This window comes from Lissotriton vulgaris, chromosome 2_1 (genome assembly GCF_964263255.1).
Source record: "Lissotriton vulgaris chromosome 2_1, aLisVul1.2, whole genome shotgun sequence".
In the NCBI taxonomy this organism is placed as follows: domain Eukaryota; kingdom Metazoa; phylum Chordata; class Amphibia; order Caudata; family Salamandridae; genus Lissotriton; species Lissotriton vulgaris.
Genome location: NC_141687.1, coordinates 1,542,668,485 through 1,542,688,154, shown reverse-complemented (window position 1 = coordinate 1,542,688,154; position 19,670 = coordinate 1,542,668,485). Strand labels below are relative to the sequence as shown.

At 41.2% G+C, this 19,670-nt stretch overlaps 1 protein-coding gene across 1 annotated transcript in view; it reads left to right on the top strand.

Annotated features, from left to right (window-relative positions):
• The window catches only part of VSIG10L2 (V-set and immunoglobulin domain containing 10 like 2), a 330,945-nt gene extending 311,587 nt beyond the window's left edge, over positions 1-19,358 (top strand). Inside the window, exons 9-12 of the mRNA XM_086957413.1 lie at positions 1,349-1,471; positions 4,091-4,115; positions 8,824-8,987; positions 17,633-19,358. Coding sequence (XP_086813539.1) covers positions 1,349-1,471; positions 4,091-4,115; positions 8,824-8,987; positions 17,633-17,745 — 425 coding nt within the window. The 3' untranslated portion in view covers positions 17,746-19,358. The remainder of the gene's footprint in view (positions 1-1,348; positions 1,472-4,090; positions 4,116-8,823; positions 8,988-17,632) is intronic.
• Positions 19,359-19,670: the final 312 nt, after the last annotated feature.

The following is a 19,670-nucleotide window of genomic DNA, read 5'->3' as shown; positions in this document are numbered from 1 at the left end:
TGAATGTGCTGGGCCAGTACCTTTGAAGTTCAAGTTTGACAGGTTACAGCTCCGCCACCCCCGTCCCTCCCCACTGCAACCACAGAATGACATAATCTAAGGATGGATTTGAAAGGAATTTTGCTAAACTTTGGACCACATTATGTATAACTTCGTTTCACACTACGGTTCAGGGTGGGTTCGATGGGTAGATCATGTATGACTGTGACACCAATCAGCAATACAGACGTTGCTGTGAAATCCAAAATATAATTAAATGTACTAACCAGCAAATCATGTGCTTACTATTTTACCTACAACATATCTATTTTAAAAGTGGGTAACCCAACCGTAAATATGCTTGCACCAAATATGCTGGGACTAGAGGTTGAATAGCAATTTAACATAGTAAGTGGGTAGAATTTGTAATGATTTGATCATTCTTAACATATAGATATTTTGGCTGATTTGTGTTCAAAGGAAATGAAGTTAGTAAAGCTCCTGTAATGCTGATTTGTAAACAGGTATATGGTGAAAATTATTTTTGCTTTAATTGTGTGCTGAAGCCCACTCAGTTTAATAATCAACATTTCCAGATGGATAGTTGTTGATTACATGGTCTAGAATCCTATGGAATAAAAAGAACAGGATATGAAAAGAATGCAAATAAATTGAAACCACAGTGTACTTAATGTTTCTCTCCCTATCACTTGAAGATGTGATGTTTTTGTATGTTAAATGTTGTTAAGTCCCTTGTTACAAGTTATCACATTCAGTGATGCAGTGATCTTAAATGTAAGCAGATGCTCGAGAGATAGTTTCTCCTGGACGAGTCTTATGTTGCCAATGTAAAAGGCAAATGCAGGAAAGGGAGTGAATCATTGTGCTAGATATGATGGTTTAAATATTCACATTACAAGTTAAATCTTCATTGATTCACTGTGGAAAACATCATTATTGTATGATTTGGTCTAGTATGCAGGTTACTTTTAATGTGATAATCTACTCTATGCTATTGCACGGATGAACGATCTGTTTGTTGGATTTATTGCTTAATTGACCTAGTAGCTCCAATCCTGTTTTGTTGAAAACGGAATCTCCAAACAATGTCAGAATATATGTATAGCAGCAAAAGGCGCCCCAGCAAGTTGATGCCTACTCATCCAATTTGTTGTGGGTGGGATGGATAACCAATGTAAATAATGTTTACTAAATAGTTCTTGATGATAATAAAATACACGTGATTCTATAGAGTAGGTTATAACAGAGAACCCTCACAACATCTCATCAATACTTTTGTGCATTTTAAAGACTTTAAAGAGGCTTTATAGAGCTATGTTTTACTTGAATCTGACTTGTTCCTTTGCAGCGGATCCTCCTTTTAATGCTTATCCTGCTGTCATCGGGGCTGGTGTTGGAGGCATGCTAGTTGCTGCGGTGGCTATGCTTCTGGTATTCCAGTACGTCATCAGGAACCGAGAAAACAACCCAAGTAAGTAAAGAAAACATTCATAGCCAAGACAGCACCCTGCCCGACCTCTTATTTAGGCATTAATTTTAAAGACCACAGTGGACCACAGAGTGGCAGTTCAGCTACTTAAGATGTGTTAGGTCACTAAAATCAAGGAAACACAAATACAGAGATGTCAGGTGGCCATTCTAGATGACTGGGGTCCAACATAGGCCCGTGTGAACCAAATCCATACCAGATTCTCAGGATATGCCCTTGAACACATTTACATACAATGACTTAAAGCATACATCATTTATCTCATCAGAGGTTTTCCTGACACTCTTTCATGGATTCAGCAAACGTTGATCTAGATCATAGCCATCAAGTGGCGCTCTTTTAATGGTGAAAAGTTGACACAAACTACTACAAATGGTGACAGGTAGTATGTTATAGCACGTGCCACATTTTAAACTAACTGGGTTTTGGTCTGGAGGTATTCAGATTTATTTACTAAGGTTACTAGTTGACTCCAGTTAACCACGTACCCCACATTACAACCCTGATCTACTGTTGAATTATACAACATATTCTGAGTGGAGATATCTTGGTTTACTGTATAGAGCACTAACATATTTTTAGACAGAAATATTGAAGTGAAATGTGATACCCATGATCACATGAGTCATCTAGTAATCTTACTGGTTACATTTCTGCTCTATAAATTCTGCAGTATATGATTGACTTTTGCGGCATTTCATTTTGCTATGGTTAATTTGTTTAAAGGTAGCATGTCAGCTTATAGCCGCTTCAGGGTAGTCCGATAGAAAAATGATTCCGTACACGGGCCAGAGCATTAGTGGGAGTATCCAATGGGATTAGAGAACATATATCTACTCAAGATAGGAACCATAGCCAGTGAAGCTTGGGTGGAGGTCAGTAAAGCATGAGGCAGAGTTGATAAGGGACAAGAAAGGGAAGTATGTCGTTGCTCGGCAGTGAAGTTCTACTCATAGGCAATGTAGGTCTGTCTTTCACCTTTCTTGATACCTGCAGTTATCACCTGTGTCACCACATTTTGCCTTTTCAACAAGAAGATTGTCTGATGCTTGTTGCCAATCTTTCTGGTACACCCTTGCAAGTTGAGTGATTGGCCCCTGTAAGTGGTTGGTCATATTGAAATGCATCAGATTATAATGTTTAGTATAATGTTTTGTTGGTTTCAGAAAGCTGGAAAGTGATGGCAGTTGTGCACTACAACGAATAAGTAAATCCTCCCACTTCACCATCCTCACAACCCATAATGATTGTAAGCTTTTCTAGCACTGATCATCTCTATAGGATATGCAACAGTAGAGATTTCAATTATTTTCATTTGAATGCAGATAACAGCACCTAGCATTACGCTAACAATACTATTTCTAACTCCCAAGCACAGGTATATTTATAAATACGGTTTCCCTTTTTCAATAATACACATGTTTCATATGCAGAAAAGTACAGGTCCACAATTTCAATCTTTAAATCAAGTTCTTGTCTTGTTTATTCGAACTTCTTCCAAACAGCAAACAACAGCCAACGCGTTTCGTCTCTTTAGATAGTAGTTCTGCGACTTTCTCAAGGCTATAGCTTCCAATAATGATGTTTTTATGCGCGGTGATATTTCCAACCCACACGTGGGTTCTGATGATGGCACAAGACGCTATATATGCGTAAGTCCTCCTCTTATTTATTCACAGGTCCTTATTTCCATTTCTATTTATACTTCTAAGTAGCGTTGTTTAAAGGTTTCCCATCGCCATCATATTGTTGTATTCGGCACACAAACGATATGATGGAAAAAGGGAAACCGTATTTATAAATATACGTGTGCTTGGGAGTTAGACATTGTGTTGTGAGAGATTGTATCTCGATTTATGGAGTTTTGTGGTTCTCCATTCCTTTGAGCACCGTCATAAAATTTGTAAGTTATCTATCATCCAGTGCGAATCTAAACCCTTGGCGCCATTTACCTATTGGTATAACCACACTTCTTTTGGATTACGCTAACAATAGCCACGTTGATGGGTTAACACACCTTTTCCCTTTTCCCAAAGTTGTGATATAGAAGAAAGTATTCATAACATATAATTACTATTACATTTTTCTACTCTCATAAAGAAATGGTATTTAGGACATTTTTATACAGTACGTCGTATTGTATTTAGTAATTTTTGCCAACCTGCCCAATTTTAAGGACTTTAAAAGAGATGTATTGGTTTGGCCATGTTACACAGTTTGGGTCAAGCAGTGAAGAGGTAAAGTGAGGGTGCCAGATTCAGAACTGATGCAGACACATGCGACCAGAACTGCTGCATCAGTGACACCATGAGCCCTATTGCTGTATGCCATGCATAGGGCAACTGTATAGTGAGTGCAATCTACATTTTAGTCAGAAGATGTCACAAAATAGTGTCTCATCTGTTGGTGGGGATTGGAAATAAGAGAGAAAACAGTATTTACAAAATGTCCCAAAAGGTTCTTGCCCGAGAGGCCAGTAGGATTTGTTCTGATTCAGGCACTGCTATGTTGAATGCTACCTTTGTTAAAATGTTCTTCAGACATTATATGATTTTTTACTTAAAAATGGTGTCACATTGATCCACTTTCTCTCTTCCACAGGGTTACACGACTTGTTCTTCAGACCGTAAGTAAAACAAGTGACTTTCCTTTTGTTCTCTCCTATGTCTTATGTATGCGCATTCCCCAAAAAGCGTATCTATTTTTGTGGGAGGGTAACATTTTAGTGAAAACAAAATGTATACTCCCACTTTAACTAGGAGAAAATTACCTTCAATAATAAATGTTTTTCTAGCAGTAGTAGCACACCTCTGCCACTAGTATGGCCTAGATATTCTCGCACAAATTGGCGATTTTTAAAATGCCTCTGTTGAAATTATGTATTCCAACATAGGGCCCCATTACAATGTTGGACTTTAGGCCATCCAACAGCTTGTTGGTGGGGTTCCGCCCAACATCTGAGGTATCAGTCCAATCACCCTATTATGATACAGCTGTTCCGACGGATGCCGGCGGTTGGAATCAGTTCTGCCTCCAACAGGCAAAAGGAGCTATTGGGTTGGACCGTAATCCCCAAAATGAGATGGTGCCTGCTCAGGCACAGCTGAGAGATTACGATGCACGTTTCCTACAACCTTTCTATGGCGGTCCGACGGGCATAGAAAGGCTGTCTGAAATGGCCTGTGAGGGCCCCCAGCAGGGGGCCTAGCCCCCTTGGCCTCCGCTATGAGGCCCAAACCTCCATGCTACATGTGGCAGGCACCATATTGTGTCTGCCACACGGTGCATGGATGACTAAAAAAAGTGTTTATCCCTATTTTAGCTTGTGCTGAAGCCCACAGCCAAGCTGCAATAGGAACAATACACTTTACGACCACTCTGAAGGAAGTCCCATCCTAATTTGGGAAACTGGACCGATGACTCCTTGTTGGACGGTCCAGTTTCTGACATACTACCAGTCGGACACTCATCCGACCAGCATCGTAACCGGGCCCATAACTTTTTGTTCGAAACAGTGATATGGGTATGCTTAATTTGTACCTTTCAAACAAGAAACACGTTTGATGTATCACTGACTCTGAAGCTCTGATGCTGAAGCTAAGATAGCTAGCAAGATATTCAATAAAATCCTAAGCGTGAAGGATGTAGAAGGCACAAGCTATTGGTTGGCTTATTTGGATCAGACTATTGACTTTAAAGGAACAGTTCACCAAGTGCTACTCTTTATTGGCTAAAACTACAGTAAATCTTACTCAGTGACAGGAAAGGGAATTATGTAACAATGTGTTGCTTCTGTAGCCTAATGACACCAAATAAAGTGATGTCTCAATCCTCAAAGGAAATTTTTCTTACAGAAAAAAACCAAGATTTTAACCGGGAAGAAGCAAACCAAATGTAACCAAATTTTCAAAATTTACATAGAAACAGTGTCTCGCATCACATAAATTTGAAGACCTAATTATTGCAACTAGCATTTGCTTTCTCTTGAGATCGAAAAGCAGGATGTCATCATCTAGACAAGGTGTTCTCTAAATGTGGCATAATACATTTACTATAAGTTCCTATGGGCTGTGGGAAACCCCCCCCCTGAATGGAAACATATGTGCTCAGTAACATAAGGGAATCAGCCAGCATGAGACAGCAGTCTTTGGTGATGTAGATTATTTATTTTGCTTGAAGAAATATTATGATATGCTTGGGGAGGTAGCAGGCGTTAGATCTGAGATCCTTGGGTCAGATGATCCTCAACTGATGGCAGGGCATCCATTTCCTCATCTCTTTTATTAGATCATTGCAGGCCACGGAAATTGTGTCCTGTCCTATAGCAGTGTGGATTTTGGGGCATTCTTATCAAAATGTCATGCAGCACAGCACCTTCCTGTGCAGCAGGAAAGGGAAAGGGCAAGAATGCACCATATTTAGCATTATATGGTGCATTTCTGTCTCTTCCCTGTGCTCATGCACAATGTGCTGCCTAGCGCCAACATAGGTAGGCGCCTGCGTTGTAAGCAGGATTGTTTTTGTACAGAAAGGGACACCTTCCTTCACAAATCTATCTGCTGAGACATTTTCCTTTTTCTATGTGCGCTGCAACATGCAGCACACATAGAAAGAGGAAAAACGAGGAGAAGTAAAGCTATTTCTCCTCATTATGCCTCATCTGGAAAGGCGTAGCATTTTGAGGCATTCCCAGGTTTACCAGTAATGGTAAATCTGGAGATGCACCAAAATCAATGGGTGGATGTGTGGGAACACCCACGCTTCTCCCATGGAATGCCTCCCTTGGGCAAAGTAACACAGTACAGCAATTTGCACTGCGTTGCGTTACTTCTGCTTTATCAAGTCACTCAGAGACAAGACATCATTATCTGCAAATGTAACATAAGAGTTGCGTTGGCCTTGCGTGGTGCAAGGGTGACGCAACACTTTGCTACATTTTTCCCTTTATATCAATTACAAGGACAACCCTATATCCCCACGGGACATGGGTAAATAGATAAATAAATCTACGCAAACTGTCAAATGGGACTCATTCAAAAGCTTATCCGTATGTATGAGTGCTCTCTCATCTACTTAACATTATTTAGTATCTATTTGATTGAGCGGAAACATTACTACAGAAAATACAGTGCTGGAAAAAGCAAGAGTTTTTGTGCTACATGCATTTTATTCATACATATACAAAATGGTGAATGGTGAAATATGTGAATGTGTAGTGCAGACAATGCAGTGCTCACATGGTGATCATATTATCATCAACTAACACACAAAGACACTATACAATCCCAAATGGTTGTATGATCTCATTGGCTCTGAAAGGCATTGGGAAGTGGCAATACATTTGCAATCCGTTCCTATTAGTTGCCAACCAATCGTGGGGGGTGGGGCCTGAGGGGTGGGGGGGTGGAGTTGTCAACATTTCAACCCCAAAGTATTTGAGGGATGTCATCAGGGCATCGTCATCCAACTACCACAACTGCACATGAAGGAAACAAAGAGTGGAAAAACCTAAGTTCCAACACTAAGTCAACTTCCGTTAAAACGAAATAATAAGCACCACCTTTGAAGTTACTCACCACCTTTGTGGGGGGTCCAAAAATTTCCACAGTTTATCTCCATTAATTCTGGGACAGAATCAACAGGCAAAAGTTATTATGAAGCTCACAATTTAGTGTCCAAACTCCACGCATTCCACCACTGTGAAGGAAACCTTTACTACAGGAATCAGTGTTCAGAAACAACAGGGTTCTCCATTTCCCTATTCCCTGGCTCAGAGTGTGAATATAGTGAACATGCCCCCAATGCCAAAAGTATTATCTTGTAGTCTACTTAGAATGTGAGAGCCCTGAGAAATTGCCACTGCGGTGTTCAAAATCCTTAATCAATCAATGCCGAATAGGGGCGCCACTCTTAACAAGAACCAGATCTATCCATGCCAATGTAAAACAGCTTACCAGCAGCCTGGTATCTCTCCCAAGTGTCACCAGTGATTTAAAGATAAGTATGTGGTATGACCGAAGACTCACAGCTCAAAGAGTCTTGTGGTACAGAAAGTTACCACACCGTCATTACCACAGGCTAAACTATCTCGTAAACTGGTGAGTAATCCATTGCTACTGTGGATAAAAGGTATCTGTAATCATGTCAAGATAAACACTAAAGGGCTGGCCTTATGACTGCCATTTTGGAGGTGCAGAAAACAAACAAAGACATGGTTATAAGAGAGCTTGAGAACTCCATAATTGAGACTATGCCAAAGGTCCAGATAATAATTTCCAATCCGTGCTTGTCATCTCCTTTATCTAGCGACATGGAGAGACCATAGGTAAATCATTTAAGCTCTGTTAGTGGACCTCATATTTTAGTAAAATCAGGCGTAAATATTCACATTAGATGCACAAGGATAAATTAATCTGGTCATTATTTGGTGATAGTTAAGGAAACAGAGACACTGCTATGATGTGCAAAAAATGATGCCCATAAAATTCTCAATAGCTTGCCTAAATATAATCTAACCATTCCACTCAGTTTTGTGCCAGAATTTTCAACCAAAATTCTGTCCCTGAAGTGGGTCAATGACTGGCACTATTGTACAAAATGTTTGGCAGTCCTGTAGGTTTTATGGGATGTCTACAATACATGTTGTTGCTTAGACCAAAAACAACAGTATGAAGACAAATGTTACATTCAGGCCTCTGGAGTTAGTGAAATATATTATATATTTTTTCCTGAGATTGCATAAATCTTAGAAACATTGTTTAGGTTTCTACCACAAGAATTTGTAGGAAAGAATAGCATCTCACTCAGGTTTGTTTTCCTCTCTTGGAACCCAAACTCCTTTGATAATATGAGATGATGCCATTGCTTTCAAAAGTCATGTCTCTATCTTTCTAGCTTCTCTCTCTCTCTTTAAATTATCTCTTAGAATCAGGAGTATCTTTTACCCTGGTGTGCAAGTTATTCTGTTTGACCCCAGAGATGCTGTTATGTAGTTATACAGGTCTTACTTTCATTGGTTCCTACCATAAAGATCTGATTATTAAACGGGCATTCAATAAGGAGATTTCTCATTTCTTAGGCTCCAAATTTATTGCTCAGGATGAATACATTGGCTTTCAATTCTTATGCCAAAGATAGCAAATGTATTTGGGTTCCAATGGGCATCATCATCATGCCACAATGACCTGGATACATGGAGGATCTCAACATTTACTGAGTTACTAGAATGTGTAAAGTGGTTCAAACCCAGAAACTTTGACTCAAAAATCGCAACTAAACTTGAAATAATTTGCTAAAATAAAGTGCAAATGTTCTTTGTCTTTGAACTCCTTCAGAGCACCAGCGGAAGCCCGGGAACATATTAGTTCTCCGGAGGATGCTGAAACTGCTGCAGACATTGATGATTCTGAGAATAATGCAGGTCCTGGTGCAACGCCTCCTGCTCCAGCTGCACCAGCAGCCTCTGGATCTGAAGCAACAGGCGAGGGCCCTGCTGTTGGTAGGTTTGAGATATGATGTTTCTTCTTTATTGGCAAGAGGACTGCAATAAGGCAGCAGTAAATGACTCAACCACATGTGCCCTTTTTAAATTTTAAACATTTAACTCACGGATTAAGTACATTTCCTGAACCATATCTCTCACTGGTTGAAGTTTCCTATACTGAAATATTTAGCTTTTTTAGTGTTGCTGTCCGTGGGTCTTAAACAGGTTTATTTTAAAATTCTGTACACTGTACCACATTTTAACAATTGTGTAACTGTTCTTTGAATAATAGTATCATGCGCTTTTTCTTTCATCAACCTACCACTAGAGGCGATGCCACAAATATCAGTGCATGGCTCTGGAGAAAGCATATCCAGTATCTGCAACGATATTGTAATCTAACGCTCCAGTTCATCCTAGGGTTCCATTTTGAGAATACTAGCAATACATATGACAATGATGGCTAAATATTCAGGTAGCTATAAGTTTGAGCGACTCCATTTGGTGAAGAGTCTCAGAGATCCATCGTCCTTTGTAAGTATTTAGACGTGATTTGTGCATTATTGTATATCAATAAAATTGCAGAAGTCCACATCTAAGATTTGAATAAGTAAGCAAACCGCGAGTTCAAGTGTAGCAGAAAACTGCATTCTTTACATTTTCAGAAATGAATAGTTAAAAGCATGGGTTCAAAATGAGGAAGGCTTGAAGGAGGAGTAGAGAAGTGTTGTGAGGATGGGGTAGAGAGAGAGAGAACTGCTGTGAGGAGGGAGAAAGCAAACAAGTGTGTGTTAATATTAGCTCATGTTAACAGCACAATCACCATATAAAAAATCAACTATCACTTTTGAAATATACTATAGTATTCTATGGAGTTAGTCTTACCCAGAGTAATGAGACAGAAGTAAGGCAATAGGAGTCATTTATAGCGGGTGAATGGATACAAGAATTACTGAAGACATGAAGCAGAAAAATTAGGAGTTGGGAGCTGAAATCAGGAGTCACTGAAGATAGGTGATTGGAATTAGAAGAGTACAATCAGTTGTAAGTGGTGTTTAAAAGTGCAACAAAGAGTTGTTTTAGAATAGCACAGTACTTACAGATAAAGTAAGAGTCAATGGAGTCTGGTAAATAGAGTACAGTCTGAATACATAATCCAGGACAATCAGGAGAGGGGGGCCAGGGAGGCCAAAGTCAGGAAAGTAAAGGGGACAGAAAAGCTGAGTCTGTAATGAATTGAAGAAGGAATGTTGAGGGGACCTAAGAAGAGTCACACTATCACCTTTATCTTGTATTTTTAGAAAAATGCTAATACACCACCTCAGCTTTGTTAATTTCAAGCCAAATATCATGTAAGGTTGACCAGCATAACTGTCTTCTCAGCTTGTAATGGACGTTCATCAGTCCTCACACTTACCAGTACCTCAGTTCCAAAGTATTAAGCAGTGATCGTTCACGAATTTCTACTGCTGCAACTATGTAGATGTATTTACCGGCTATAACACAGTCTAAACACAGGGCACAATGGAAGTTTCCTGTTATTAACTAAGCCAGGATTATACCAGTGTATTGGATTTAACATTGTTCCACAAACATGTTGTAGCCAGAATATAAACTACTAAAATATCATCAAGTAAGTATTTGCAGCTAAGTGTAACTTTACTGTTTGAGGCATATGGGCTGCAGATGGTACATTTATGAATAGATCGCCATCTGGTGTTGGGCTTGGATGATTGCACTTGTTTTTCTCTTGGAGAAGTCTTTCGTCGTCACGAGACCGATGACTCCTCCCTTGGGTGCTAGTGCGCATGGGCATCGGCTCCATCCTTAGATTGTTTTTTTCCGCCATCGGGTTCGGATGAGGATCGAAGCGCTCCGGATCGACTACGAGAAAAAAGTGATATTTCGGCGCGTATTCCCTTTCCAATTCGACGGTATTGTTATCGAGCGCAAGTTCATTTCCATTTTGACGCGCTTTGACGTCAACAACAAAATTCCCAACTTCTACGTCGACGAGACCGGGAGGCCTATCTCGACGCAGTCCAGCCCGGAGTCCATGGAAAGGACTCCATTCAAAAGATGTCCAACGTGTGGTGCTAAGTTCCCACACAAGGACCTACACGAGGTGTGCAACCTCTGTTTATCACCTGAACACGAATCCAGGGACTCTGAAGCCTGCGCAGCATTCTCCTCCAAGTCGACGATTAGAAACTGTCGAGCCTGAAGACACGAGGTGTTGAGAATGCAGTCAGAGGCAATCCCGGAGCTGTTCGAGGCCCAGCACCCCGAAGAGGAAGAAGAAGAAGATGAGGCCGAGTCGGGGTCGGAAGTGGACGAGTCTGACGTCAAAGAAATCGATGTTCATCAAACCGTGAGTGACGACGTCCCTTTACCAAAAAACTGACCCCGTTTGGTGTCGACCCCACCTTCGAGCCCGGTCAGACAACCGAAAAAAGTTTCCGACGCCCCGCCTCTCGGCCTCCCACCATGTTGGATCCGAGAAGCGGTCAACATCGACATCGACATCGACATCGACACCCAAGCTCCATACAAAGGAAGGCTCGCAGTCCAAACATTCCATGTCGAAATCGAAACATGCTTCGACGTAGAAGACTTACTCGACACTGAAAAAATCGGATTCGAGCAAACTCTCGGTGCCGAAAACACAAAACACTGACGGTCAGAAGCAAAGGCACCTTTCGGAACCAAAAACTTCGGTACCGACACAGGAGCATCAGACAGATCCAAAACAAAAGACTTTGTTTATCGATCCACAAACTGGCAAGGTGGTGACAAAACTACCTAAAAAGAGGAAGAATGAACAGTTGGACGACAAAGCTCCTCCTCCTAAAAAGAGAACAATGGGGACAAATACAACTCCTCCCCTTTCTCCTCAACCTAAAGACACACCCTCTTCTCCTCTTCCTCACACTCTGCCAGCTATTCCTCCACCTTCTACACCACGACCATATACACCACAAACAGATGTAAAAAGTGACACAGGGGAGGGAGAACTTCCTAGGGATGATGACACTGCCCCCAGATGACGCAGACCCATGGGAAGATTAAAACGCAGGGTCAGATAATGATAATGACCCTGAACTGTATCCCTCAAAACCTTCACCACCTGATGATAATACAGGTTTTGCACAGTTAATTAATTGGGCAGCAAAATACCACATGGTAGACTTACATTCGGAACCTCAAATAGAGGATTTCCTTTTAGAAACACTACCTGCTACTTAAAGAACATCCTGCTTCTTCCATCTTCGCAGGACCTGCAAAATTCGTAGATTTCTCAACACCGAGGCACTCACTCTTGTCATCATGGCTCTGGTCACTTCGCGTATTGATTACGCTAACATCCTCTATGTTGGAATTCCTGTTTACCATCTCCATCGGTTGCAGCTGGTGCAAAACCAGGCTACTAGACTAATCTTTCATCAGCCCAAATTCCAACATGTCTCGCCCCTGATGAAAAGATTACACTGGATCCCCGTAGCCTACCGCTGCCTGTTCAAACTTGGCTGCACGTTTTTTAAGGCACTATCAGATCTAGCCCCGGCCTTTACTACATCTAGCCTTCAGCGCTATACCCCCTCTAGAGACCTTCGATCGGCTTCTCACAACCTGCTGTCGACCCCTAGGTTCAGATGCAAAAAGCATGGTTGTTCATGTTTTTCTTTTTTGGCCCCCACGATGTGGAATTCTCTTCCTATTTCCCACAGGATCTGCCCTCGCTATGCTTGCTTCCATAAATTACTCAAGACTCACCTGTTTCAGTTAGCCTATTGAGTTACTGTGTTGTCCTGTTTCCCTGCAATTGTTTTGAGCGCCATGAAACCAATTGGTGACCGAGCGCGGTATAAGCATTTTTAACATAACATTTTAACATAACAGGAACACTACCAATGCTTAAGGGTCTCCTCAATCACACATCAGACATATTCAAAGACCCTGTGAGGGCTAGGGTATTAAACCCAAGATTTGATAAAAAATATAAGGCACCCCCAAAGGACCCAATATTTATTAAAGGACAAATACCTCTGGACTCGCTAGTAGTCACAAACGCTCGTAAGAGAGTAAACTCATTAACTACAGGAGAAGCTCCTCCTCCTGACAAGGAGTCCAAGTTAATAGATGCCTCTGGCAAAAGAGTAGCATCCCATGCGGCAAACAGCTGGCGCATTGCTAATAAACAAGCGCTACTTGCACGTTATGATAGAGCTCCTTATGATGAGTTAGAAAAACTCATTACACATCTCCCTAAGGAACATCAAAAAAGGGCAGATCAGCTCATACAAGAAGGGAAGATAATAACTAACACTTCCATTAAGTGCGCCTTAGACGCAGCAGACACTGCAGCAAGATCCATAAACACCAGTATCATGTTAAGAAGACATGCATGGCTCAGAGTCTCAGGGTTCAAACAAGAGGTACAAACATCCTTATTGAACCAGCCTTTTGATGAGAAAACACTTTTCGGCTCAGGTACAGATGAGACGTTAGAAAAGATGAAAAATGACACAGAAACGGCTAAGTCAATGGGAGCATTGAAACAGCCAACTCAAAGGGATTCCTTTCGTAGGTCCACCTGTAGAGGCGGATCAAAGAATACAGGCACAAGCCAGCAATCTACCTCTTTTACACCAACATCACCCAGAGGTAATTCTAGAGGCAGTTACAGAGGTAACAACAACAAAAGTAGAGGTCACGGAAATAACAACCGCAACTCCCCTACCCCAAAACAGTGACTTCATACAGCACCCCCCAGACCATATATCACAGTTCCTACCTGTCTGGGAAAACATCACATCAGACAGGTGGGTGAGACAAATTATCCAACATGGTTATTGCCTAGAACTCACAGCTACCCCACCAAACATCCCCCGAAACAGCGTCCAATGAGTCAAGATCATCTAACATTGTTAAAGCAGGAAGTACTATCACTGATACAAAAGCATGCCATAGAGAAGGTTCCACAACATCAACAGGGAACAGGGGTATACTCTCTATACTTCCTAATTCTCAAAAAAGACGGGTCTCTAAGGCCAATACTAGACCTCAGACCTCTCAATGCATACATAAATTCGGAACATTTCCACATGGTCATGCTCCAACAAGTACTTCCTTTACTGAAGAAAGGGGACTTTCTTTCTACACTGGATCTAAAAGACGCTTAGTTTCATATCCCAATTCACAAAGCCCACAGGAAATACCTCAGGTTTGTTGTAGAAGGACAACATTATCAGTTCAAAGTCCTTCCGTTTGGGGTCACAACACCACCAAGGGTGTTCACAAAATGCCTAGTAGTGGTTGCAGCTCACCTAAGAAGACAACAAATACATGTCTTCCCTTACTTGGACGACTGGCTAATAAAGGCCAAATCACAAAAAGAATGTCTTCAGAACACACAAAAAACCATTCAGTTGCTGTACCAGCTAGGGTTTATGGTGAACTACACAAAATACCACCTGCAACCAAACAGAGTTCAACAATATCTAGGGGCTACTATAGACACAGAAAAAGCCACAGTATACCCCAATCCAGTCAGGATTCAAACAATGCTCACATTGATTCAAAGATTTCAACCACAACACTCACTAACAGCTCGAGTGTTCATGCAGCTATTAGGGATGATGTCCTCTTGCATACTGCTAATACCTTATGCCAGACTACAGATGCGTCCGCTGCAAGAATGTCTAGCAACACAGTGGAATCAGGCTCAAGGTCAGATTACAGATCTGGTGTTGGTAGACGACCGCACACATCGCTCTCTGAAGTGGTGGAACACAACAAACATTTCCAAGGGGCGGTCGTTCCTAGAACCAATTCCACAAGTGATACTAACAGCAGATGCATCGCTCACTGGATTGGGAGCGCATATGGAGAAATATACAGTACAGGGAAGATGGAGTGTACCAAAAAAATGACTGCACATCAATCATGGAGAACTACTAGTAGTGTTTCTAGCAAGCTTTTCAAATACAGATTCTCAACAAAGCAGTCCTGATCAGAACAGTCAACTTGACAGCAATGTATTATATTCATAAACAGGGGGGGACACACTCTCTCCAACTATCTAGACTAGCGCAGGAGATTTGGAGATGGGCCATTCCTCCAAACATCTATCTGTTAGCCGAACACCTATCAGGAGTTCAAAATCAGATAGCAGACATCTTAAGCAGAGAGTCAGAACAAATACACAAATGGGAACTGCACGACCAAAGACTGCAGCCATTCTTCCAAAGATGGGGACAACCAGAGATAGATCTCTTTGCCACTCATCAGAACGCAAAATGCCAAAGCTTCGCATCCAGGTACCCACGCCACCTGTCGCAGGGCAATGCGTTATGGATAAATTGGTCCAACAAATTTGCATACGCTTTTCCCCTCTCCCACTAATTCCATTAGTGGTTCGAAAACTGCAACAACATTCAATGACCATGATACTAGTAGCACCCACGTGGGCACGACAGCCGTGGTTCACCACGCTCCTGCAACTCTCACAGGTGCCACATCAAAAGTTAAAAATATTACCCATGCACCTTACACAGAACCATGGAGAAATAATGCACCCATATCCCAAACAATTGAACCTAGCGATCTGGCTCCTGAGGTCATAGAATTTGGATACTTAAATTTACCTCCAAACTGCATGGAAATCATTAAGCAAGCAAGAAGTCCTACCACCAGAGCATGCTATGCAGCGAAGTGGAAAAGGTTTGCTGTATACTGTCACAGTAACATCAACCCTCTGGACAATCCAAAAAAAATATTATTTGCTACTTACTACACTTACAGCAATGCAACCTTGCTTACACCTGCATTAGAGTACATCTTGCAGCTATAGCAGCGTACCTGCAAAACAGGCAACATCTATCCCTGTTTAGAGTGCCAGCAATAAAAGCCCTCATGGAAGGCCTCAAAAGAGTCATTCCACCAAGACTACCGCCTTCCCCGGTCTGGAATCTCAACATAGTACTCACCAGACTAATGGGACCACCTTTCGAACCTATGCATAGGTGTGAAATAAAATTCCTTACATGGAAGGTGGCCTTTCTTATAGCCATTACCTCCCTCAGAAGAGTGAGTGAATTACAGGCATTCACAATACAAGAACCATTCCTACAGTTACACCAGAATAAAATTCTTGCCTAAAGTAATTTCAGCATTCCACATTAATCAACCAGTGGAACTACCAGTCTTCTTTCCAAAACCACAGACGGTAGCAGAAAGGGCCCTACATACATTAGATGTCAAAAGGGCAATATTGTATTACATAGAAAGAACACAAACTTTCAGAAAAACCAAACAACTATTTGTAGCGTTTTCCCAAACACATAAGGGCAATCCTATCTCTAAAGCAGGTGGATTGTAAAATGTATACAAAAATGTTACATAAAAGCAAAGAGGACATTAACTGTTCCTCCTAGAGCTCATTCTACACGTAAACTAGGGGCATCTATGGCATTCTTAGGAAACATTCCCCTAGATGACATATGCAAAGCAGCAACTTGGGTTACACCGCATACCTTCACAAAACACTACTGTGTTGATATGCAGGCAACACAACAGGCTAGAGTGGGCCAGGCTGTACTAAAAACTTTATTTCAAACTGTTGCAATAGACACTGGTGACCACCGCTAAGGAGGTAACTGCTGTGTAGTCTATTCATAAATGTACCATCTGCAGCCCATATGCCTCGAACAGAATATGCTACTTACCAGTATGCATCTGTTCTCGGCATAGAGGGCTGCAGAGTGGTACATGCCCTCCCAGCCTCCCCGGGAACCTGTGTCTGTTCCAACACTATCTTATCTAGATACACTTACATGGGCATCTCTTTCTGTATTCTATCATACTACTCCATCTAACCCTACTATGGCAAAACAATCTAAGGATGGAGCCAATGCCCATGCGCACTAGCACCCAAGGGAGGAGTCATCGGTCTTGTGACGACAAAAGACTTCTCTAGGAGAAAAACAAGTGCAATCATCCGAGCCCAACACCAGATGGCAATCTATTCATAAATGTACCACTCTGCAGCCCTCTATGCCAAGAACAGATGCATACTGGTAAGTAGCATATTCCTTGCCTAACATGCAAGTACCCTGACAAAACATATATATCCCTAAAGCTACATAGATGTGTGCTTATGAATTGTAAATCTATACCTACCTAGACACACTTACATTTATGATATTATGGGAGTCAATATTTTGGATACAATATTTATTGGATCATATTAACATCCGCAATATCCTGAACAACTACCTGCAGTGATCCTGTTAGTTAAATAAACTGCAATTATCATTGCCGGTTTTAATGTATATAAGTATGTATCGAGCCATAACTGTATATTGCAAAACTAGCTCATGAGCAGCGAAGCAGAGACAAGATACTCCAAGTCATCAAGCAATGTATTCATGTCTAATACACATTTGTTTCGAAATCAGAGTTTTAGTAGATGGTTGAGTAAGGCTTTACAACCATGCAATGCAAAAGAAGGGATCTACCAACTTGCCTAAGACAAGTGTTTATGGTTATAAAGTCACTTCTCCAATGTAACATCTGTTTTATGAGTTCATGCAAGTGATGTACTCCAGCACAAAGGACTGGATAACTCAGATAGACTTTAACTGTCTTCTTCTTTGCAGATGGGAGTCCTGAGCTAACGTCTGCGGCTGCTGCAATTTCCCAGTTGTCTGCAGCTGTCCCACCAGATGACAGCCCTGTGAATGTCACCATCACTGTCACAGCAGCACCATGAAGAATATCCAAAAACACAGTACACTGGCTTTCTTGTCAAAAATGTTTTTCTCTCAGACTATTCCTGTATCCCCCAGTATGGGTGTGCTTCCACACACAGGCACATGTTAGGCGTTCCACAACCTAAGGGGTGTATCATGGAATTGTCCAGTGGTAGCAACGTTGAGAGCTCACCCAATTATCATGCCTTTCATTGTTTTTGGTAAACCAGAATCAACATGCTTCATGGAAAATAGAAGGTGACGAGTGTTCAATTTGTTCCAGTGGTTGCTTGCCGCGGACTCCGGTCCACATTTTTATTTTTCAGCATTATACTTTGACCCAGAATAAAAGAAAGGTAAACAAGGAATAAAGAAGGAGGAAGAGAAAAACAGGAAAACAGTGACAAATAAAGAAAGCTTGAATGAAAAGTGTAGGGTGGTGGAAGAAAGGTGTGTTAGGTGGAATCAAAACTAGGATCCCCTGGCAGTCAGCCACACTCTCATTGAACGTCACCGGTGGCGTGCTCCTTAAAAAAAATCCAGCCCTTGCACTTATTACTCATTTTTTTTACCAATTAAAAGCTAAATGCAAATCTCCACTGCCTTCCCTCAATTATCCTGTGAAGGTCCTCATGGAACTAATAGACGATTGTTCGAGTAGTTTCTGCTAGTCAGGTGTGTACAACTACCAATATTTGAGATACAATCATATAAACTTTGCTGCAGAATAGCAACATGGCACACAAAAGCACAAAACCTTTGGAGGAGTATTTATTTGTATTTAGCCTCATTTATTTTTGCAGAAATGGATACTGTAGGGGGTTGCTTGTTTTTTTGTGGGAAATCTGATGATGATCAGTGGGTATCACTGGTGGGTATCACAGTAAGACCGCACATAGACAAAATGTAATCTACATGAATCAAAGAGACTTTATTTATAGGTGTTCTAGACTTAGTGTTCATCTTCCCGACTAATCTGTTCAAACTTAGATATTAAAACAAATATACTTTGAGAAAGCTCTACGGCCTGTGAGGCGAGAGCACGTGTCAGCTGGGATTCCACTTACCCGTAAATCTTATTTTTATAAGAATGTATTACTTCTAAACCTAATGCTTATATTCTTAAACCAAAATATAATAAAATGTAATTGAGCAAATTACATTTGGATTTCCTCTTTTCGAACCTAGAAGACTGCACTACTATCTCCATTCCAGAGAACATTGCTTATCATTCCTGGGTAGATGGGTCAATCTAGGAGGGCACAAAACACATCCAACAAAAAGAGCTGGAACAATTTAAGCATTTGGGCAGTGGAGAAAGAGCGCCAAGTACAGAGACACCCTCCTTCCTGTCCTGTGAAATTAATCCTGCTTTGAAAGTATAAACTTTTGTTCATGGCCCTCAATTACCAAGTAAGAAGCTGAGTGAATCCACGTGGACCTGCCCCAGCATGGAGCTCAACAGAGTTCGGAATGCGGATTCTTGTTACTGCTTAATTGTTTAATGTATGTGGGCCATTGTCAAGGACATCATAGCCTGTTGGAAAAGTAAATATACATTGTCCACCCCCACTATTAACTTGTAGCATGTTACATTGTGCTCATGGCAACAGATGTGAATGTTCTATGTAATTGTGAAATTATCTTAGATCTATGTAACATCTGTCTCTTGCAACCTATTAAATGGTCAATAAAATATTCAACAAAAAAATTGAAAAAAAGAAGCTGGATTAGTCTTCATGTGAAGTATTGATTAGAATAGGGCATCCCCAAGCTCTGCAAACATCTTTTTGTGCTGGTATCTTTTACCCATGACTTCAAACAGCATTTCGTTCAAAGGAATATTTTAGGAGGTTTGTTTTAATTTGCTGTAGTGTTTACTCCAATGGAAGAGGCTAAACTCTAATCTCATCCCAGAGGTTATTGATCACACGTTCATATTATT